The following is a 23,387-nucleotide window of genomic DNA, read 5'->3' as shown; positions in this document are numbered from 1 at the left end:
GGATTCTCTCTACTCATCCAATAAAGCACAAATTCCTTAGCACAGAACACAGGATCCTTCAAAATACTGCCCTGCTCACCACTCTAGACTCAGACCTTGCCATTTCCACTCCGTTTACATGATCAGTGGCAGCCATACTGAACTCCTTATCGTTCTTCCCAAAATGCCACTTGAGCTCTTGTCCCTCTGTTCCCCGGCACAGGCAGTGAATGAGAGGATGGGCGGGAAATGCGGAGCGCGGTGCCTGGCCCTGGGTAAGTGCTCAGTAAATGTAGTTATCATTATTCTCATTACATATGTCGCTCCCTCGACCCGAACAGCATGCTGACTCCATTTTTGCTGGCTCATCTGTCCTAGCATTACCACCTCTGGAAAGGCTTCTGTGGCCCCTCTGAGCCGGTCAGCCGGGCTGCTCCTTTTCTGCTCCCATAGCAGCCTCTCAAAGCACTTACTGTACTGTATCAAACCATCTATTTGTCTGTCAGCCTCATCCTCTAGACTATAGAGTCAAGGAGGGAAAAGACAATATCTATTCATCTTTTTATTCCCAGCGCCTAGCATCATTTCTGGCACACGATACATGCTCAAAAATGTGCCCGGGGCTTCCCTGGTGGCGCAGTGGTTGAGAATCTGTCTGCCAATGCAGGGGACACCGGTTCGAGCCCTGGTCTGGGAAGATCCCACATGCCGCAGAGCAACTAGGCCCGTGAGCCACAACTACTGAGCCTGCGCGTCTGGAGCCTGAGCTCCGCAACAGGAGAGGCCGCGATAGTGAGAGGCCCGCGCACCGCGATGAAGAGTGGCCCCCGATTGCCACAACTAGAGAAAGCCCTCGCGCAGAAACAAAGACCCAACACAGCCAAAATAAATAAATTAAAACAAACAAACAAAATAAAGTGCCCGGAGGGAATGAGTAAACTTTCAAAGTTGTCACTACTATATTCTACAGCGTGTCTTCAGCACATGTCTTCCAGTTATATTTTTTAAATTACCTGTCCTGGGAGGAGTAGGAGCAGATACAGGTTGCTGAGACGGGGTGGACTCAGTGGGGAGGGTGCTAGTGGGAAGGGTTGAAATGCTATGCTCTGTGCTCCATGGGGTGACTGTGAGAGCTGGGCTTTTCTCCACGGTGGCTGGGCTGAACTCCAGGCTGGTTGGAGAAGGATTATGGGAAGGCATTAGGACCTAGGAGATCAATTACAAGGATAAGTTGTTATGGCGGAAAAAACAAAGGTTGAACTCTTCAAGACAACACCATGTCATTGACTTTTTCAAAAATTAGATTCAGTAGCATTTGAAATACCATGTCTAACATTGCAAACCACTGGAACTCTAGACCATCTCTTTTAAATATTCTCTGCTACCTGCTAAAAATGTAAGGCAACTCTGGGTTGGAGAATTATTGTAGGCAAACATACACATACAGAAAACATTCAAGATAAAAAGAGAGAAAATACTTAGAGTAGCAATAATTGAAGACAATCAGATAATTCAACAATGAACAGGTTTCTAGAGTAAATGATCTCTATTCATATTATCCACCATATATAATTTATAATTTAAGATTATGGTTATAGGGTTATCCAACTTAAAGTTTTAAATTAAATATTATGTGCCGGGGGAAAATCTCACAACATGATAATAAAATACTCTTCTGAGCTTCAACTGCCAGTGACTGGAGTTGGAGCCAGATAAGTAAAACTCAGGCTAAGAAGATAGGAGACCCAAAGGGGAAGCTGAAGTGTGAAATCCACAGAAAGAAAAGCTGTAACTCAAATGTTAACTAGAGAGGGGGGCGTTGGTATTTACTGAAAACACAGCTACTCTTTCTTGCAGTTCACTTAGCCACATAAAAGAAGGTAAAATGTGTTAATACTCAGGGATGGGGGAAAAGAACACCGTTAATCTTTGATACTTTATTTTTTAATTGAAAGTCTTAAGAATGTTTAAGACAAGTACAAGGACAGAAAAATATGAAAACTTTGAAACGAAAAATACATCAAAGCAGGAAAAAAACTGATAATCTCACTGCTTAAAAGAATGTTTAGCAAGTTTTAATGGTTGAGATTATAATGTCTAGTCAATTCAATCCAGCTTTCTTCACTTATTCTAACTTAAGCACTGATATCTTAAATAATATTTTTCTTTTTTTTAAAAAAAAATCTTAATTGGTTTATGTCCCTTTACATTCTGATTTGCTCTCTTGTATCTTGAAATACATTAAATTCTCCCATGACCTGTCCTTTTGTCACTTTACTGCCACCTGCATTCGGCTTCTCCTGATCAACGCACTCACTACATCCTCACCTTGTCCTGGTGTTTCCCAGATGAGCAGTCCCTGAGCTCCCAACTACCCTCCCCACCGCTCAGCCTCCTTCTCTATCTCCCTGACCTTCTGCTGTTAGCACTTGAACCTTCCCTCTGTTTTGGGTGTGTCTGCTCTCCCAAAGGTGCCCATTCTTTTCACCTGTGTTTTTCATGTAAAGTTCTGTACAGCTTATGTTCTCTCCTTAGTATCTTGCTCCTCCTATCCAACTGATTCTTATCACTGGTGAGTTTCTAGCAACCTCAGAAACTGTTGGGTCTTGAGGAAACTGTAGGGGATCAGAATGTCACTCTAAAACATAGCACTTCGGCATGCTGATTATTCTGAATGAAAGGTACTTGAGAAACAGCCAGTGCAAGAAGGACACTCTGACCCTCCTTTGTCCCCCCTGAAAGCAAGAGACAAATCTCCCATGCAAAAGGTACCCTTCCTTTCAAGGATTATCTACAACTTAATGCAACTCAAAGAAATTTAATTGTGACTATAGGGGAAAATATGTACTTTCGTGGAAAATAAAACACTGTACCAGGAGGATAGAAGGTATCCTTATCACCATAGAGAGGAAATTTAGGGCTGAGAAGGCTGTCGAAACAAACCTCGTGTTAAAGCAACAGGCCCCAAATAGAGTCGTTTATGTTAAGCCCCCAAACCAAGACTTAATTACAGTTTCAGCTCTCCCAAAAATGGAATCTGAAACCAGTCAATCAGGAATAATTTTGAGGTAATCTGCTTGATAACCCCCTACTACTCCTTAAAGGAAAGTAACCTTGTAATAACCAACCCACTTTTTTGCCTTATATTCCTTGTTTCCACTCCTGCCTAAAAAGGTTTTTCATTTTGTACAGCTCCTTGGAGCTCCTTTATATCTGCGATATTGAATGCTGCCTGATTTGAATGCCTTTTTGCTCAAACTCTTAAAAATGTTAATATGCTTCAGTTATTTTTTAACAGATACTTATCTTTAACAGATACTTATCTGTAACAGATACTTTGTCACCAATTTATTACCCCAAGCCTAATCCTCTTTGGCTTGTCAATTCTTCACAGACTGTTTCTTTGTTTAAAAGATACAAAGCCTTCCTGCTTTGGTCACCTCTCATATTTTTATGGGGTCTCCAATACATACAAAAGTAAATTTGTTTTTCTCCTGTTAATCTATGTTAGGTCAATTTAGTTATTACCCCAACCAAAAAACTTAGAAGGAAAGGAGAAAATTTTTTTCTGCTCCTATAAAACCTACCACGAGAGATTTGCAAAGCCTCTGGTTACACGTGCTGTGTATATGGGCTGGCTCCAGAAACTTCTATAAAACCTCATGCATCTGAGATACCGGTAGAGGCATCTCTAAGGAGAAGCACTAAATCATCATTAGGTGGCTGACTTGTGAAGGCAGAAGAAATAGTTGCTCTTTTAAACAGTCTGGTCATGAGCGCACAACAGAGGAAGAGGGTGTTTGGTTTGGAAGATTCTGAGAGTCATCTTTTTAGACGACACCTTAACAGGTGCCCCCAAAAGGAAGCTTCGTGTGAGGTGTGTCCTAATGAGGGCCGGGCTCTGAAAGTGAACTCAGCCCCTCCCACCCTCTCCTACACACACCAGCCACACCCACCTCTTTTCCAGAGCTGTTGCTGGATTGCTCCTGGAGCTGAAAAGTCTCTTTCCCCAGTTCCTTTCCTGAAGGTGGAGTAGTGACCAAGGGAAGCAAAAACCTTCCCCCGGGGGAGGGTTTTGGGGCCGGGGTCCAGGCCGACTCATTCAGCTTGTGGAGCTCTGGGCCCTCCTGCTGCTTCTCCGCTGGTGTTGCTGGGCTGTCTCCAGCAGAGGAGTTGAAACCTCCCTTGCCACCGGCCGGCAAGCCCCAATCCGTGTACTCGGCGCTCCCTCGGGGCTCCTGCTTGCTGATGGGCTGCAAGAGGCTCTGCTCCAGTTCTCTGTAGTCATCTGAGTACTCAGACGTCTCCTCCAGACGCCGATCTTTGCCCAGGAAGGCCAAGTCCTTTCTGATATCCTCGGGTGAGTCCCCCCAGATTCCTGACGGGGAACCCCTGTTCAGCATCACCTCCCCGTAGTCCAGCAGCTGTGCGGGCCTCTGGGCAGGCCTGAGCACAAAGGTCAGGTAAGACCTGATGGAGCCCATCTTTTTGGGCTCGCAGTTCTCTTTGTGAGGGCAGCTCACCAGGTAGCAGCGGCCCTCAAACCACCAGGCCAGGTCACAGCTGTACAGGTCACAGCAGGCGGATGTGCAGTCTACCACGGGGGTGGTTTGAGGCACTGGCATGATTTTGCTAGTTTCCAAGTTAGGAGAAATGATGGCATTGGAATACGTCCTCCCCTCACTGCACTGCGTACAGGCACAACCTACAAACACGCAGTCTCCAATGAGGAAGCGAGGCATATCACTTCTGGCAAGCAAATAAACCACCAGCATCTCCTATAGAAAGTCCACTGCTTTAGAGCCCATCCATCAACAGCCCCATCCATACATCTGTCCTCCCATCCTTTCACCCCCATCCATCCATCCATAGATTCTTCCACCCGTCCAACTAACCATCCATCCTCTCTCTTTATATAATGTTACTCCACTTAGCAAAGAGAGGCATTCTTTCCTACGTGTGTATTGCTTTTACACTATAGTATTTTGCTCCTCACCCAAAAGCCAGCTGTAAAGGTTTACTTTAGGAACAATGTCATGTTGTTGTTAATTGAATTTTTAAACATCTCAGGTTATTCTGATGATAGATCAATTCTGATGACATATCAAAGGAGAGAAAAACTTGTCCTAAATATAGGTCTATAACAACTAGCTTTAAGCACATTCTGAACCATGAACTACAAATGTTGCCCACTGGCAAATACAGCAGGCGGGAGAGTAGTGCTACGGAAGTGTGATCTGCAGACACAGTGGAGCAGGCCACAAACTCTGGGACCAGTCCATAAAGAATAAGGGCACCTGGGGCTCTTAGAAACCTCTGTAGCAATGTGTCATTGCCTGACATCCAAGGACAAAAATCACTTTTCTGCTTTTTTGTTTATTTTGTAAAACAAAGAATGCTACCCACCGTCCAGTTCTACAAGGATGAAGTCATTACCCACCGCAGTCACTGACAGTACACCCAGAAATGAATGCAGGATGAGAAACAGGATAAGGCGCTCTGTGCTTTGGAAAGACAGGCCCCATAGATAGTTAGATGCATATCTTAGGAAGAATTTTAATGAGCCCAGATTCTTGTATCTTCCCATACATAGAAAAGCACTAAAATCACCAGCTGAGATATCTGTTCCTTGTGACTAGCAGTAATCGTTTACTAAAACGTGTGCTTGACTGCACGTATTCTGTAGCCCCAAATCATATATATATGGGCTTCTCCTCCTATCTTTTCAGAACAGTTCCCTTAGAGCTACTGAGAGACTGTTTCCTGGGCTATAGTCTTCAGGAAGTTCCCTGAATAAAACTGAAACCCACAACTTTTACACTGTGCATTTTGCTTTCAGTAGAAATTGTTTGTTGATTTTTTACCAAAGACTCTGTCGGTGGTAGATTGGAAATAAAAACAAATCGGTCCCTCTTCACATATAGTTTGATAAGCACTGTTCTGCTGCAGAACTCAGAACAGCAAAGGATCTCTTTTCTAGTGAGGGCTCATCACTGATCATTCTCTTAATAACTGTTACATTTTTCATAATGACAGTCAGAGATTACTTCTAACTGGAGGTAAGAGAAATGGTTAAATACAGTATAAGAATCATCTTTTTTTTACCTGTATACATATCATCATTGTTATAAATTTTTAAGAATCATTCAATGACTAACACTGACTCTACAGGAAAGTCTAATTGGTCCAATTCAATAAGAATTAGATATAATAAATATACATCTTTCCCAATGAATAAGCTAGCAACAAACCACTTTAATTCAATTGAAATGACATTTTCTCAAACCAAATCTACTTTTTAAAAAAATCACCTTAATAGTTTTAGCCTTTTATTTTCTAAAGAAACGCTTAGTCTCAGATACGGAGACGGGGAAAAAAAATAATTCTGCTGAACATAACAAAATAGCATTTCTAATTGAGGTCAAGAGACGATGAAGCGTATAAAATAGGCAGGTAATCTCCAACTCCCAGCTCTACTCTCAAAAATAGTGTCCTTATTTGTAAAGCTATCACTACATTCCTTTAAATGAAGGGGCCTTTAAATGAAGACTCAAACTAGAAATTTCTTTCAAACACAAATGGCAGGATATATTTTATTTCCCTTGAACAACTGTTGGGTCCTCTCCTTTTGGGCAATATGATTCATAAGAACTATCATGTTTCATTTCTGGCTCTGGCCACCAGAAGCTTAAAAGCCAACTTATAAAACTGTGTCACAGAAACCATTATACAGGGAAAAGGCTGTGATCCTGGAATAAGCAAATTGTTACACGTGGGTGAGAAGCATGGCAGGAACCTTCAACACAAAGCTTAAAGCAGTTTCCCATCAGGTGGAAGGTGGAGATCGCCACTTATTGGGTTGGCCAAAAAGTTTGTTTGGTTTTTTTCCATAAGATGGCTGTAGTAGCACTTAGTTGTCTTTAACTTCATTTGAAACAATTTTGTTAGATTCAGTTGTGACAGCTGTCATATCAGCGTGCATTTTAAAAAATCTTATCAAAATTGGTGAATTTTTGTGTAGCCATTTTAATATTGAAGATGGAAGAAAAAAGCAACATTTTTGGCACATTATGCTTTATTATTTCAAGAAAGGTAAAAATGCAACTGAAACACAAAAAGATTTGTGCAGTGCATGGAGAAGGTGCTGTGACTGACTGAACGTGTCAAAAGTGGTTTCCTAAGTTTTGTGCTGGAGATTTCTCAATGGACAATGCTCCATGGTCCAGTAGACCAGTTGAAGTTGATAGCAATCAAATTAAGACATTAATTGAGAACAATCAATGTTATACCACGCAGGAGATAGCTGACATACTCAAAATATCCAAATCAAGCGTTGAAAATCATTTGTACCAGCTTGGTTATGTTCATTGCTTTGATGTTTGGGTTCCACAGAAGTTAAGTGAAAGAAACCTTCTTGACCGTATTTCTGCAGGTGATTCTCTACTAAAACGTAACGAAAATGTTCCATTTTTAAAACAAATTGTGACGGACAATGAGAAGTGGATACTGTACAATAATGTGGAACAGAAGAGATCGTGGGGCAAGCGAAATGAACCACCGCCAACCCCACCAAACGCTGGTCTTCATCCAAAGTAGGTGATGTTGTGTATATGGTGGGATTGGAAGGGAGTCCTCTATTACGAGCTCCTTCCAGAAAACCAAACGATTAATTCCAACAAGTACTGCTCCCAATTAGACCAACTGAAAGCAGCACTCCATGAAAGAGTCTGGAATTAGTCAACAGAAAACGCATAATCTTCCATGAGGATAACTCAAGACCGCATGTTTCTTGGATGACCAGGCAAAAACTGTTACAGCTTACCTGGGAAGTTCTGATTCATCCACCATATTCACCAGACATTGCAACTTCGGATTTCCATTTATTTCATTCTTTACAAAATTCTCTTAACAGAAAAAATTTCAATTCCCTGGAAGACTGTAAAAGGCACCTGGAACAGTTCTTTGCTCAAAAAAATAAAAAGTTTTGGGAAGATGGAATTATGAAGTTGCCTGAAAAATGGCAAAAGGTAGTGGAACAAAATGGTGAATACGTTGTTCAATAAAGTTCTTGGTGAAAATGAAAAATGTGTCTTTTATTTTTACTTAAAACCCAAAGGAACTTTTTGGCCAACCCAATACCTCTGGGACAGATCATCATTTTGTTCTGCAAAAAATCACCTGAGGACTTCCCTGGTGGCGCAGTGGTTAAGAATCTGCCTGCCAATGCAGGGGACACAGGTTCGAGCCCTGGTCTGGGAAGATCCCACATGCCGCGGAGCAACTAAGCCCACGCGCCACAAATACTGAGCCTGTGCTCTAGAGCCCGTGAGCCACAACTACTGAGCCCATGTGCCACAACTACAGAAGCCCGTGTGCCTAGAGCCTGTGCTCTGTAACAAGAGAAGCCACCGCAACGAGAAGCCCGTGCACCGCAACGATGAGTAGCCCCCGCTCGCTCCAACTAGAGAAAAGCCCACACACAGCAACGAAGACCCAACGCAGCCAAAAATAAATAAATAAATAAATTTATTAAAAAAAAAAAATCACTTGAATGGGCTGTTTTGATATACATACCATAAGCAGAGATCTGAACACTAAATAAAGAAGTTTGAAAAGGTGGGTTTCCCAACAACTAAACCATTCTCCCTTTGGGCCAAGTTGCCATAATTACTTTAGAATCTATTAGACTCACTCAAGAACGTTCTTGAAGAGACCGGAAACACTCACATGTTTGTCCCGTCTACAAATTGCCAGCCCAATCCATGAACACAGTAGGCACTCCATGATTGTTGACAAATCAATAAAATCATCGGTTAGCATCTTGTCAAAGGTAAAGAGGATAGAGAGAAAAGACAGACAAACCCTAAATAACATTATTTGGGCTCAGTAACTCAGGAACTTTGAATTAATGAAAAACACCTCATAAGAAAAAGATAAAAAGCAGTGAAAAAGTGGGGATTTCAGAGAGAGAGAAAAGAGGGCTCAAACATTAACGACAGCATTTTCCAGAGTATAGAGTACACTAAGTGTGGAATAAAGGAACATCTTGCCTTGCATGCTAAGCAGTGGTGAGTTTAATAAGATGGACGGATGGCGTGGGGAGAGTAATCTGCAGGAAATGATAGGGCTTTCCCGATTGTAGTATTTCCTGAAGTGGCCCTTGTATGATCTAAAACTGTGCTTATAAAAATTTAGATGCTTCTGACTCCTGAGTCACACCCACTAGAAGTTCTGATTCAGTAGGTCTGGACGGGGCCCAGGAAACCACATTTTAACAAGGGTCACTCTCAGGGAAGCCTCAGCATGGTTTTACCATACTTGGACAAACCCCGGATATAAAACCAGTTTCCTTGGCCATATCGCCATCCTCAATCTTTGGTAAGTTCAAAGGGGCTTGGCTGGCTTGGCTGGCGTAGTTGGGGCATGAATCATCAGAATTGATGCTCACCAATGATTTTATGCCATGGTGTGTCCACAGTAAGCAAACAGACTATATGAAAACAAAGATTTACGATAAGAAAAAAAGTCTGTCATTTGCTTTCCAAAAGAGATCTACTATGCAATTCTTTTAAATAAATACATGAAGTTTTCCTAGTATATATGAAATGTGATTTTATTTTCCCCAAAATAGTCATGATAAAAAATTTAAATGCCTGTTTCCAGAAACCACTTATGCATGAGGTCTGCCTTTTCATACGTGAAATAAGTCTATTGGAAAGCAAACACACAGCACCTTCATTTCCTCCGGTTGATCTGAGTTACTTAAGCCAAAGATAGGAAGTCCAAGTGTGATGTCCGGTGGTGTCTCCAGGGTAACGGTTTCCTACCTGTAAGGGTCACCAGCAGCAGCAATGAAGAGAGCGCACCTGTCGGGGGAGCCATTTTGCCTCACACGGTGGGTGGAAGCAGGCTTCTGAGATGGCCCTGAGAGGTCTTTGGTGTAGGCTTCCTTTGATGTTTCTTAGGAGCCAGATTCGGCCTCAAGAACTTCAAAGGAAAAACAGAAAAGAGACAGGAAGGAAGAAAAGAACAGGTAAATGCAGAAACATACAAAGTTATTTCTATTATCTATTCATGGCAATGGGAAGCCTGTCTTGTTTACATCCCAGGGCCATAGTGGGGTTCAGGGCGGGACACGCCAAGATGTGCCACTTTGGCATGTGGATTATTTCAAGCTGGAACCAGTCAAGGTCTAAAGGATTCAGGAAGAATCTTTGACCTTCCCCCTAACTGCCAAAAAGGATTTAGATAGAAGACCTGTTCCAGGAAGGGACCTCTCACCATAAATAAATACAGTATAATGTGAACTAGGTGTGGTAGACAGGGAGGAACCTAGCAAAGTCTGTTTGTTAAAATTCCTCTCTGTGTTCTTCTGTCTCTGTATGATGCAGCAAACATTTGTTTACCAAACATGTGCTCTTTTTCATCTTCCTATGAATTGCCTTCCTTCCCTTTGAAGTCCCAGACCCCTATCCCCTTCTCCTTGGTCCAGGATGACATATATACCTCATTTTACTGACTCTCATTTTACCTGGAATCTCTCACATTATGTGGATTTCCTGTACGTAAGCAATTAAATTTGGTTTTCTCTTGTTAATCTGCCTTATATCATTTTAATCATTTGACCAGCCAAAAGGACCAAGAGGGGAAGGGGGAAATTTCCCCCACCCTGACAACCATATCTCAGGCAAACCATCCACTGAAGTTTGTTCAAATAGCAAGTACAGTTCCTAAGAAGGGGCAAAGGGTTTCTCATGCTTTCTCCCTTTATAAGCCAAACCTAGGGAATGAAATAGAATCAATCATACTACTATATTTCATCAGTTCTAACATGTAAATATTTTCATGCTTTACCATCTCTGAAATTGGGATGTCTTAAGTTGGCCAAACACTGGGCAGAAGATAATGCCATTGCTTGTACACACATGTGGACTATGCAGAACTGGTGTCAGAGGCTTGAAAGAAGGCGCTGTGAAGCACTCCTTTCAGAACTGCTGCATCCCCAATGCTCATGACGACACAGAGGCAAAATTGTGCAGAAAATACACAGACCTCACTAAATGTCTTGACAAGTGATTCAGCAGAAATGGACAAATACTGTCAGGAAATTTAAACATACCTTAATGTATATTCACTTATATTTCCTTTTTATATATGCACAAGAAAGCCTCAGGATAAAAATCTGCCGAAGCAACCCCCAAAAATCTCTTTCAATGTGTAGAAATAGTTTACAGGATAAGAAAGTGATGTGCTATGGTATAACTGACAGGATTTCTTTCTTCCTTCATGGTATTTAAAATAATGATGGCTCTTCCAATCATTAGCATCTTAGGTTCAATGAACTTGAGTAATATTAGCATTTTATTTTTGCCTGGCACTTTCTTCAATGTGATCTTCACAACAACCCAGGCAATATTATAATCTATGCTTTCGATAGCATGAAGATGATGAAATTGACGCTCAAAAAAGTTCACTGATTTGCTCAAGGCTGAAGAAGAACCAGTACGAGGAGGTCTGGACTCCAAGTATTTGTTATTTCAGATACGTAACAAGGCTTCCAGGAGTAAGCACACCTAGATAAGGGCTTCCTAGTGAGTGTGCCAGAGCCTTGCTGTGAGTTACAAGTTGGTATGTTACGGTGAACTAGAGTTTAGTCCCAGTGCACACCACTCTCTCCCCGCCCATTCCTTGTTCCCTCCCCACCCACACAGCTTACACTTGTTCTTTTAGGAGAGAACAAGACTCATCACCTTCCCTCTTCCCGCCCCCTTTCCAGAAGCACCTCAGTACATTTAGGAATTCACACGTGAACTAGGGATGACAAGGAGTGGGACACCCCAACAGAGGCCTCCCAGCTAGTCATTTAAGAATGACGTGGAGAATTCCATAACAGACAGGGTCTTCCTCCCATTATAGTAGCTGAAAATGCCACATCCTCACTTTCATGACATCCTCTGCACCCAAAGTGCTGTCCTGGAACAACCAGACGCCCTCAGAAACTGGTGACTTGAGGTTACAGGGAGTGCAAGATTCCACCCAGTGGCGTGGTGGTGGAAGTGTCATACAGTAACATTTAATTTCCAGAGGAGCAGCAGAAGTGATTCCAGGCTTGTGCTGAGACCCCAGCATTAGCACCGCCGGCCCTGCAGGTGAGATGTCGGTGCCCAGTGACAACAGCGTAGCATCTTCTTTGGACTAGGTGTGTCCCATTCCTGGCTGTGTAGTCTCCAGCCTTGTTTGCCCAGTTCCCCAGAAACTAACGTTGTTTAAATAAATTCCTTATATTGCAGAAATTAGCCAGAGTTTTTTTTTTTTTTGGATACCCTGTGTTCAAACACAATGACAAAGATCCACCAGAGACACAAATTTCCATTTTGCTATGGTTACAACCAGAAAAGCTATGATCACTGGAGAAAGACTGGAAGGGACTCAGTCTTGGGTTCACACACTGAACAGTACTTAGGTTCATACACTGAAGTTCGGGTGATTTTTTTTCCTCTTTACCAATATATTGTGTATTTTTCCATATATATGTTATTAAAATACACAAAATTTGGGGGGAAAAATGATGTGGTAATCTAGGGGAGGTGAGGGGTATCAAATGACAAAACAAACAATTTAGTGATGAGTTGGCTGTCCTTTATTCAAGGGAAAACCATCCACGGATTGGGAGAGTACAGGATGTCATAAGCAGTGGACCACTCCTCCTGAGGGATTTTGGGCAAGAGTGAGTTTTATAGAACATTGAAGTGGCAACGTGGAAACAGGGCATGACTGGCTAGGAGGTCGGGGATTTCCTTACAAGGCTAGCAGGTCCTATTTTCTAGGGTAAGGTGAGCTAGCTAAGCGGAGCTGCAGGATTGCGATTGGTGTATCTGAGGGTTCCTTGACTGGCGTTTCCCATAAGTGCAGCTTGAGTCAGGAGATAGATGGGCCCCAGGCTGAGCAGCTGGAGATGATAGCAGGAGCAGAAGAGGAGCTGAGTCCTGCCCAGATAAGAGATAAAGAGACCACATATTCCTCATTCTGGAGGTCAAGGAGACCTTCCTGACTACACCTGTGCAGAAAGCCTCCTCGGGGGCCAAAAGGGAGGGGTCGCCACCCCATAATAGGTGATGTCAACTTTTCCACAGGCCTCTGAGCTGGAATCCATCTTGGCTAAGAGATGCAGACGCACACAGGGGAGGACCCTGAGTTATAACCAAATACGGACTCAGAGCCAGGCAAAGCAAGATGACCGGCCAGAGGAAACCCAGAAGAAATGCCCCATAGAAGTGATTTAAACTACCACGAAGGCACAACTGTCTCTCTGAGCCCGCCCATGTGTGTCTATTCACATGTACTTTTTTTTTTCCTCCTAATAAACACTTTACTTGTTTCACTACTTTCCATCCCTTTGTTGAAATTCATTTCTACAAAGCAGACAAGCCAGGGTCTTGTCGCTAGCCACTGGCCCTCACGGTCTAGTGGTGAGGATTCAGTGCTCTCACTGCCACAGCCTGGCTTCAGTCTCTGGTCGGGGAACTGAGATCCTGCTTCAAGCCGCTGCTGGCCAAGGCCGCCTGAGATCAGGCTGACTGTGGTTTAGATGTGTGATGTGGACCGGGCCACCGGGGCAGCTTCCACTTTGTAGGTCCTGACAGGTGAATTAGCTTTATCAGAGGCAACCAGAAAGAACAAGGAGCCTATTAAAACAGTCAAACCCAGCATCCTGTGAGGAGGGCTTGGGAACCGCTGGACCTTGCTTTGAGTCTTCCTCAAGAAACAACTCAAATCCCAAGAAGGCCTCCCACTGAACTGCGCTGGTGGCTCTGTGGTTGACCACTTGGAACAAGGTTGCCGCCCAGCCTGCAAGCATCAGTGCCCGGGGGAGGTCAAAAGAGGCCTCCAGGGGTTCTGTGTTATTGAGCCGAGTTAGGTCAAGAGACTGGAAAGGAACCAGAGTGAAGGTGACCGAAGGTAAATTCAGGAGGCGGGTATAACATTTCTCTGTGTCAGGATAACAGGAGCCATCAGAACATGAGTTTCCAATAAGGTAAAGGGGAGAATGTGAACGTTCAGTAAGCGTCCCATAAGCTTCATGCCTAACAACCCAGAGAGGGACCGCCTGCTGGTGCAGTTTGCCACTAATAACTTCCTTGCCCTGCAGCAAGGAAAGTGTGGTTTGGGATGGGAAGTGGATAGAAGAAAAGATTGGCCATCTCCTGTCTGCAGTAATTGACCACGCCCTACCTAAAAGGCAGAAGAGCAACTGGCCCTCCCGTGATGGCTTTCAGCCAGCTGCCAAGACGCTGCCCACAGTAGCAAAGGTGCTGTCAGTCGGGGGCAGTTGGTCAGGAACCCCACGGATAAAGACTGGGTCCCTGCCATACCACAGGGTACCTTCAGCCGAATTAATAAAAAGTGCGTCTCTGGGCAGACACTGCTCCAAAGGCACACAGCCCGGTAAATGGGCTGTGGGCCAGGTTTCCAAACCCTTGACCCTTTGGCAGACGCCCTTGTGCAATGTACCTTCACAAACATATTGTACCTGGAAAGCTCTGGAAAGCAATTATCTTAGTGCAAACTTACAGTGCTCAGCAACAAAAGCATTTCCTATTCTCAACATCATCTGTAAGGTTCCTTTATTCAGTACATTAATATAAGCAAATAATGGACCTCCATTTCCTCAACATTAAAAGGCGTACGGACTTCATGTTGTCAAAAATCTTTTTAGCTCTAAGTTTACAGGGGCTTTTTTTTTTTTTTAAGATTTTTTTGATGTGGACCATGTTTCGAGTGTTTATCGAATTTGTCACAACATTGCCTCTGCTTTATGTTTTGGCTCTTTGGCTGTGAGGCATGTGGGATCCCAGCTCCCCAACCAGGGGTCGAACCCACACCCCCTGCATTGGAAGGCAAAGTCCCAGCCACAGGACCGCCAGGGAAGTCCCTAGGTTTTGTTTTTTTTTAAATACATATAGAACAGGGGTCCCCAAACCCCAGGCCGTGGACTGGTACAGGTCCACAGCCTGTTAGGTACCAGGCCCCACAGCAGGAGGTGAGCAGCGGGCGAGCGAGGGAAGCTTCATCTGCCGCTGCCCATCACTCCTCATCGCTCACATTACCACCTGAACCATCCACCACCCTCGCCCCCATCCATGGAAAAACCGTCTTCCACAAAACCAGTCCCTGGTGCCGAAAAGGTTGGGGATCGCTGATATAGAGTACCTCATGAGTTAAATCATGTTTTGACATATATTTTCCCTTCTGATCCTGATAATAACTCTCTCTGAGGTAGGAGTTCTTATTATTCCCATTTTACACAAAAGGAAACAGAGTTTTAGAGTCAGTCTTGAGACTCTGGACCTCAGACTTGCCCTGTAGCTGCCCCAGTCCTCTATGGTTCTCGGAAGTAAGAGCATTCTGCTCTGGGTGACTTAAGAAGACCTCCCCTCTTTCCTTATTATTCAATCTCTGAATTGCCTGATTCTCTTGATAGAATCATGCCCTCTCCTGCTGCTTGCCTCTGCCCACCTTCCCGTTGTTTCATGATCTCATTAAAGGGAAAGAAAAATATTAAAGAATTCACATAGAAATCCTCACTAGCTTCCTAAAAATTTCAATCAAAGATAGAGCTGAATCTGAGCGGTAAAATGGGCTTTTAAAATAAGGCTTAACAAGTTCAAAACGTTATAAATAGTACAGATGCATAGATCCTTACATAAACTCTTCATGGATCAACTTTATACACGTGAAGATCTGAAAGAAATGCCCCTCCCAAGGTGAAAGCAATTTTTTTCTCCCTTCTGATTTTTTTTCTCTTCCTTTTTTCCTTCCTCTCTTATCTGTATTTTCTATTTTTTTAATACAATGAATACATCTTACCTTTGTATTAATAAAATACAATTATATTTTCATTTTTAAAGAAGGCTTAGGTATTTTGCCATGGTTGTTCTAACATAGCATTTAAAAAAAAAAAAAAATTACCGGGGCTTCCCTGGTGGCGCAGTGGTTGAGAATCTGCCTGCCAATACAGGGGACACAGGTTCGAGCCCTGGTCTGGGAAGATCCCACATGCCGCGGAGCAACTGGGCCCGTGAGCCACAACTACTGAGCCTGCGCGTCTGGAGCCTGTGCTCCGCAACAAGAGAGGCCGCGACAGTGAGAGGCCCGCGCACCACGATGAAGAGTGGCCCCCGCTCGCCGCAACCAGAGAAAGCCCTCGCACAAAAACGAAGACCCAACACAGCCAAAAATAAATAAATAAATAAATAAATTTATTTAAAAAAAAAAAATTAACAAGCTGTATGTAAAACGGTTATTTCTGATTGCTGATATTTCTGGCCTAATCTTGTTCTTGAACATCACCCCATCTCTGAGCTTCCTGTCATCCGTGACCATCCTGGAAGCCTCATCCCAACTGTTCTTTCTCTTTGGATGATGGTGATGACATCACCGACTCAGAGATGACGTAAGGCTCAGGGATGGTGTTAGAGAGCGAATGAGCCCTAGGAATGGGCTGAGCTCCGAGAAGAGCAAAGCACAGAAATGTATTCAACAAGGAATGATGGCGCACATCTTGTCCTGGACAAGAAAGGGATGAGGGTCAAGGATGCAGGAAAAGTGAGGCTCAAAGACTTCTGGTGTCTATTCAGTGCGTGTCCTCCCCTTATTCCTTAGTAATAAGATTCAGATAATTATTGGGGGCACCAGGGTGCTTAGCTAAAAGACTACATTTCCCAACACCCCCTGCAGCATAGTGTGGTCATGTGGTTAAGTTCGGGAAGATCCCACATGCTGAGGAGCGACTAAGCCTGTGCGCCACAACTACTGCGCCTGTGCTCTAGAGCCCGTGAGCCACAATTACTGAGCCCGCGCGCCTAGAGCCCGTGCTCCACAAGAGAAGCCGCCGCAATGAGAAAGCTGCGCACCACAACGAAGAGTAGCCCCCGCTCACCGCAGCTAGAGAAAGCCCGCGCACAGCAACGAAGACCCAATGCAGCCAAAAATAAAAAAATAAATTTATTAAAAAAAAAAAAAAGAAAAAGTCACTGTAGTAGCTGTGACCAATAAGCTCAGGTCAACCAAGTAGGAAGCATCCTGTGGCCCCAGGCAGGCCTCCTGGGACTACGGTGACTGCGTGCATCTTACACAGACGGTTCAGATGACGACTGGAGACAGTATTACAAACCCCTGAAATATGCCAGAACAGACACCTTGAGAAAGGAGAGCAAACTCATCACGCGACTCTCCATGTCCCCCTCTTCCCAGTCTTCTTTCCAGATTCGACCAGCCTCCCCTACCCTGCCTATAGCCAGCTCAAAAGCCAGTTCTAAGAAGCCTTCCTCAGCTTCCCAAACATAACCTGCAAGCTTCAGTCATTGCTCCGTCCCCTCAGGACACATCCCAAGGCTACATTATCACCACAAATATAACATTGTATGAAAAGTACATCAACATTTGTAAAAATTCCATTTATTTCATAATGTCCCTGGCACTTTACATGCACTCATTTTAATCCTCTGTAACCCCTCCAATTGCATATTATTATCCCATTTTATAAATTATGAAACTGAGGCTCAGAAAAGCTAAACTGTCCAAGAACTGGAACCCAATCCAGGTACATCTGACACCAGAGAACATGTTCTTTCCACTATTCTGTACTGCCTTATGTGTCTCTCTCCATTAAAAGAAAAAAAAAAGCTAATTGGGTTTTCTTCTAATTTATAAAAGCAATAATATCCAATATTAGGGTGTAATTAAATATTATTGTATATCCCGTGGATGTATAACATCCATGTATTATTACTATGAAGTCTATGGTCCAGTACTACATGAAAGATGCAGATTTTAAAAAGAAAACAGTATTACACATGCATGGGGAAAGTCTGGATTTCTGTGTCTAGCAAAATGGCAACACAGCAAAATATTGAAATTACTGGGGAAAATATAACAAACACCTTTTAAATATATAACTGCATTCACAAGAATATAAGCAAAATCCCCCAAGGCTGAAAACAAACAGAAAGCTGGAAAGCTGATGCTGAGGCAGCAGCTGCATGAGATATCTGCTGATCTCCAGAACCTAGAGACGTGAGTTTCATGGCTACAACACAGACAGAAGTTAGAGCCTTGGGTGCATTCGAGATGAGGTGTTGGAACTAAGGTGCCTCATAAAACCAGGAACCTTTAAGAGATGCGTCCTTGTGGGTGAAAGGATGAACTAGAAAAAAAAAAAATCTGGCCACTGTGCTCTGTGGAAAGAAATAATTCTCCTTTGAGAATTGACAACCACAGGTTTGCTCCATTTTTCATTACAAGTTTAGTCCAATTAATCCCAAGGGGAGAAATTACCTTTAAGTGGTCCTGGGTTGGTAATTCCCACACATACCTGGCAGAGGCAATGATAAATCCTTTCTGGAAGAACTCTCCTCAACCCCTGGAGAGAACCCAGACAAACATGAGCTTAGAATTCCAAATTACAAAATACACAGGCACCATGAAGAAAGGTAATAGAAAAGAAAGACAAGAGAATCAGGTCCCCGAGCTTTTCAAATAATGAAATCATGGCATACTAATATAAAAGAAGATGCTTAAAATATTTAAAGAAAGAAAAGAAAAAGTAATGTATAAGATTTGCACACACACACACACACACACACACACACAAAGACCCTGGCAGATTTGAAAAATAACCAAGCACAGGTGTAAAAATAACAAGATAACATTTTTTGCTTATCAAAAGCTCAACAGATGTGTTAAAGAGCAGATGAGACACTGCTGAAGAATTCATGAGCTTAGAAGGTCCTGTTTGAGCCAAGTCTTAAAAGAGACGAGAGAATGACACATGTGGATGTCTGAAAGAAGAGTTCCAGGCAGAGGGGACACGAAATGCAAAAGCTTGGAGGAGGGAATGTGCCCTGTATTCCAGGAACAGCAAGAAGGTCAGCATGGCTAGAAAATGGGAAGGCACCAGGAGGCAATGTAACGGAGGCAATGGAGGCCACGCTGGTTTGTAGGTCAATACAAGGGATCTTTGGCTTTGCCTCTGAGATGGGAAGTGTTGCAGGATTAGCTCCCTCAGCTGCTGGCTTTGGTGTTGAAGAGCGTGTAGAAGGCAGAGAGCTAAGTTAGAAGCCCGTGCAGTTATCTGGGTGGGGGCATGGCGTCTTGCCTCGAGGTGGTAACAGTGAGGGTCTTGAGAAGGCGTCAGATTCCTGATTTATTTTGCAGGGAGAGCCTGAGGATTTGCTGTTGGATGGGATGTAGGGTATGAGACAAAGACAAGTGATCAGGATGACTGAGCAACCAGAAGAATGGGGTTGCCATGACCTGAAATGGGCACCAACCCAAGACATCCAAGTGGAGTGTTGAACAGGGCACCAGATAAACATGTCTGGAGTTCAGAGGAGAGAGGAGCTGGAGGTATAAATGGGGAGCCATAGAGTTGGTATTGAAAGCCACAGAACTGCTTAAACACCAAGGGAGGAAGTATAAAGGAAAGGAAAGAGAAGAGGGGGAAGAATTGCCTGAGTGGTGAACTTGAGTAGGAGAAGGGAGACGTGTGTATGTGAAGGGACTGGCCCATCTTCAAACGGTTCCATAAACAACAGCTCTCATCTAGTCAGATGGACCCGCAGGGAGGCCTTCTGATCTTGACATTGCCACATTTTGCTGTTAGCAGGGGTGCAAATCACACGGTAGCAACTCCCTGGCTGCTTCAGCCAGGGCAAACCAAATATAGCTCTGGGCTGATTAAAAGGCTCAACTGACAAAAACTGTAATTAAGTGGATTCTGATTGCTGCTAATTCGAACACTACCAGATTAATTGATTTAAAATCCTGTTCTGTATATCCTTGGTTAATAATTTACCACTGGGGGAAAAAATTAGAAATTTATTTTCAATATATTTTATCAACATTGGAGGGGAGTAGGAGAGTCAGGCTTCTTGAACTTGACATTGAGACACGAAAAAATATGCAATTTTACTTCAGAACTTTTTTAAAAGTCAATTTTTGTAAGCAGGGCTGCAGCCCTTCAGAGCTTGGCTTTAATCTTAGCTAGGAAGATTCCATACATGAGGGCCTCTTCGGTTTTTGCCCTGAAGGGAATGCTGACAATCTATAATTGTGTTTTTCTATCCTCAACCTATCCCTAAAGAACTGCTATCCCTTGTGCCTGTGCAGGCAAAGGTCTTACCTTCCTGCTGCCAATTCTCTTTAGTATTTCATTTCAAAGCAAGAAACAGAAGCAACATGACATCAGCCAGCGTGGGCACACAGGACAACGAAGAAGCACATAATTATGCCTCTCTCCCCTTTTAGGGAGTCTTGATCAGGTTCTCCCCTTCCCGTCCATCAGTCCCCTCCCTTCAGGTTTCTTTAAACCCAAGCTTCCAGGCAAAGATGTTGGCTGTTATTACTTGTTTAAGCCTTAAGCTCGTATTCTTTATGAGGATGCTAGCATTGTCACACAGAGATTCCTGATGACCAGAGGCTATTTTAGGTACTTTTGACAGATGGCAGTATAGGAGATATTTTGGGGTAGGTGCTTGTCTTATGGTTCTCTAATCATAGCTACTTAACACACCTACTTTATCCTCAAAGCTTGAGACAAGCAGGATGCTATAGTAATAGATCAAGTCCCTAGGTGTTCCTTAAAAAGGGATGGTTCCACTCTTGCTGTTCGAAGCGGTTGAGTTCTCTGAACAGGCAGATCCTGGAGACAAGGGTCACCATTATTCCAAGGACTGTCCAGAGACCCAGCCTGCACAGCAAATATATTCACATTAATCTTCCTGGGGGGAAATGAGCTTCATTAATAGGACTTTGGCAGGCTGAGAATAAAAAGAAAACTTTCTAGTTCAAGACGGCAGACTGGACATATCCATACATCTATTTCCCCTCTTTCCTATGTTCCCACTGAAAAATAAAAAATAAAAATAAAGGGGAGGGACTTCCCTGGTGGTGCAGTGGATAAGACTCCATGCTCCCAATTCAGGGGGCCCAGGTTCGATCCCTGGTCAGGGAACTAGATCCCACATGCATGCCGCAACTAAGAGTTTGCATGCCACAACTAAGGAGGCTGTGTGCCTCAACTAAGACCTGGTGCAACCGAATAAATAAATAAATAAATATTAAAAATAAATAAATAAAATAAATAAATAAAGGAGAAAGGTAGGCAGGACATATGAACAGATGGAAGAAAATACAACACAATGGCAGAAAAATAAGAATGAGAACTACTGATAGACCAGAAATTCCAAAAATCTCCCTGGAAGATAGAAAACAGAGGGCATGGAACTGATGGAGAGAGAGGAAACCCACTCCCTAGAAACTGAGAAAGCACAGGACCTTCAGGGGACACTGGAGAAGCTCTAAGCCCTCAGCCCAGGAATGTAGAAACAAGAGGGGCCAACGTACAGCACTTTGGGTGATGCACTAAAAGACAGATCTCAAGCTTATGCCGGAAAACTTCTCTCTCAAGAGATAGAGATTTGTCCTCATGGGGCTTCAGTGGCAGCAGCGGGCCTCTGAAAAAAAGGAGAGCCAAGAGAATCTGAAGACTGTCCTGGAAGGAAACATACTGCATTCCAAAGCACTGCACCTCTAGAGCAGAGCTCTCCTCCCTGTGGCCACCTGGGGCGTCCCTACCCACCCACACCAGAGGGAAACCTGCCCGGACCCTGCCTACACACAGACTCGGACACCATAGTTAACCCCCCACTCAGGCGGTGAATGAACAGCTGCGGAGGAAAGCAGCCACGCCCTCCCCAGTAGAGTCTTCAGAAATCAACAAGACCAGGCAATCAAACAATGCCCTACATTTGCGAAGCAGAAGAACAATGCATTGAAGAGAAGGACTATGATAAACAAACACGAGGTCAGTGAAATGGACAACGAAAAACTTTAAACATGGTAAGTAATATCCTCAGAAAGACTTGAGAGGGTACATCCTCCATAAAATAAAAATAGTTGCTACAAAAGAGGAGAAAAAAAATCAGAGAAGAAGAAAAAGTTCTTGGAAGTTCAGATAGGATTGCTAAAATAAAAACTGAATGAACAGGTGAAATAACAGCTGATGATACTAGCAGGTAATATATATTGAGTGCTTCCTATGTGCCAGGCCCAGGTTGTTCTCAGCACCTAAAATGTACAGAGCTTCCCTGGTGGCGCAGTGGTTGAGAATCTGCCTGCCAATGCAGGGGACACGGGTTCGAGCCCTGGTCTGGGAAGATCCCAGATCCCACGTGCCGCGGAGCAGCTGGGCCCGTGAGCCACAATTACTGAGCCTGCGCGTCTGGAGCCTGTGCTCCGCAACAAGAGAGGCCGCGATACTGAGAGGCCCGCGCACCGTGATGAAGAGTGGCCCCCGCTTGCCGCAACTAGAGAAAGCCCTCGCACAGAAACGAAGACCCAACACAGCCATAAATAAATAAATAAACAAATACTTAAAAAAAAAAAAGTACAAACATACTTAATCATCAAATCTTTTCTGAATTTTCCCACTTTTAAATTCTTTTGCTTTCAATGCAAAAAGTTTTCTAAGTAACCTTATGTGTTCCTATTTTCTAGCCTGTAAGTTCTCTTCTTTAAATTGTTTTAATTTTAATATGTTGTGTTTGACTCATACAAAAGCTCTGAAATATCACTGTCCTCTAGGGTCTTAAAAGCCTGAACAGGTCCACGATGCCTTATCCATTTCTATGCTCCCTCGGGTGCTCATCAAAGTGCTTTCCTATTGAATATAATCCTGGGACTTCCCTGGTGGTCCAGGGGTGAAGAATCCGCCTTCCAATGCAGAGGACGTGGGTTTGATCCCTGGTCGGGGAACTAAGATCCCACATGCCGCTGGGCAACTAAGCCCGCACGCCACAACTACTGTGCCTGTGTGCTGCAAACTAAAGAGCCCACGCGTTCTGGAGCCCGAGCCGCATGACGAGAGAGAAGCCTGTGCACCACAACGAAGAGCCTGCATGCTGCAACTAAGACCCGATGCAGCCAAATAAATAAATAGAAATAGCTTAAAAAATAAAAATAAATTTAAAAAAATATGGAATATAATCCTTGCTTTTACCATCTGTGTTAGTTTCCTAGGGCTGCTATAACAAAGCACAACAAACTGGGTGGCTTAAAACATTAGAAATATATTCTCTCCCAGTTCTAGAGGATAGATGTCTGAAGTCAAGGTGTCAGCAGGGCTAGGCTCCCCCTGAAACTCCGGGTAGAATCCTTCTTTGCCTCGGTCATTGGCATTCCTTGGCTTGCAGCTGCATCACTCCAACCTCTGCCTCTGTTGTCACATGACATTCTCCCTGGCTGCCTCTGTGTCCAAATTTCCCTCTTCTTAGGAGGACACTGGTCATATTGGATTAAAGGCCTCAGCTTAACTCAATTACACCTGCAAAGACCCTATTTCCAAATAA

The 23,387-nt window shown here is 43.6% G+C and overlaps 1 protein-coding gene across 6 annotated transcripts in view; it reads right to left on the bottom strand.

Annotated features, from left to right (window-relative positions):
* KIAA0319 overlaps positions 1 to 23,387 on the bottom strand; it is a 92,660-nt gene that overhangs the window by 54,859 nt on the left and 14,414 nt on the right. For 3 of the 6 annotated variants that reach the window (XR_014232465.1, XR_014232466.1, XR_014232467.1), the window contains exons 1-2: positions 3,936 to 9,767; positions 993 to 1,185 (exon numbers count right to left, since the gene is read on the bottom strand). Coding sequence is in view for 3 of the 6 variants with exons in the window: in XM_082346323.1 (XP_082202449.1) it covers positions 993 to 1,185; positions 3,936 to 4,684; positions 9,807 to 9,861 (997 nt within the window). In the remaining 3 variants the exon portion in view is untranslated. Of the gene's footprint in view, positions 1 to 992; positions 1,186 to 3,935; positions 9,768 to 9,806; positions 22,427 to 23,387 lie in introns of those variants that run through there. The other 3 variants (XM_082346323.1, XM_082346324.1, XM_082346325.1) reach the window with 2 other exon arrangements.

This window comes from Balaenoptera borealis (genome assembly GCF_965194805.1).
Source record: "Balaenoptera borealis genome assembly, chromosome: 12".
Classification (NCBI taxonomy): domain Eukaryota; kingdom Metazoa; phylum Chordata; class Mammalia; order Artiodactyla; family Balaenopteridae; genus Balaenoptera; species Balaenoptera borealis.
Note: the sequence above shows the minus strand (reverse complement) of the source record. Positions and strands in the feature narration are given on the sequence as shown.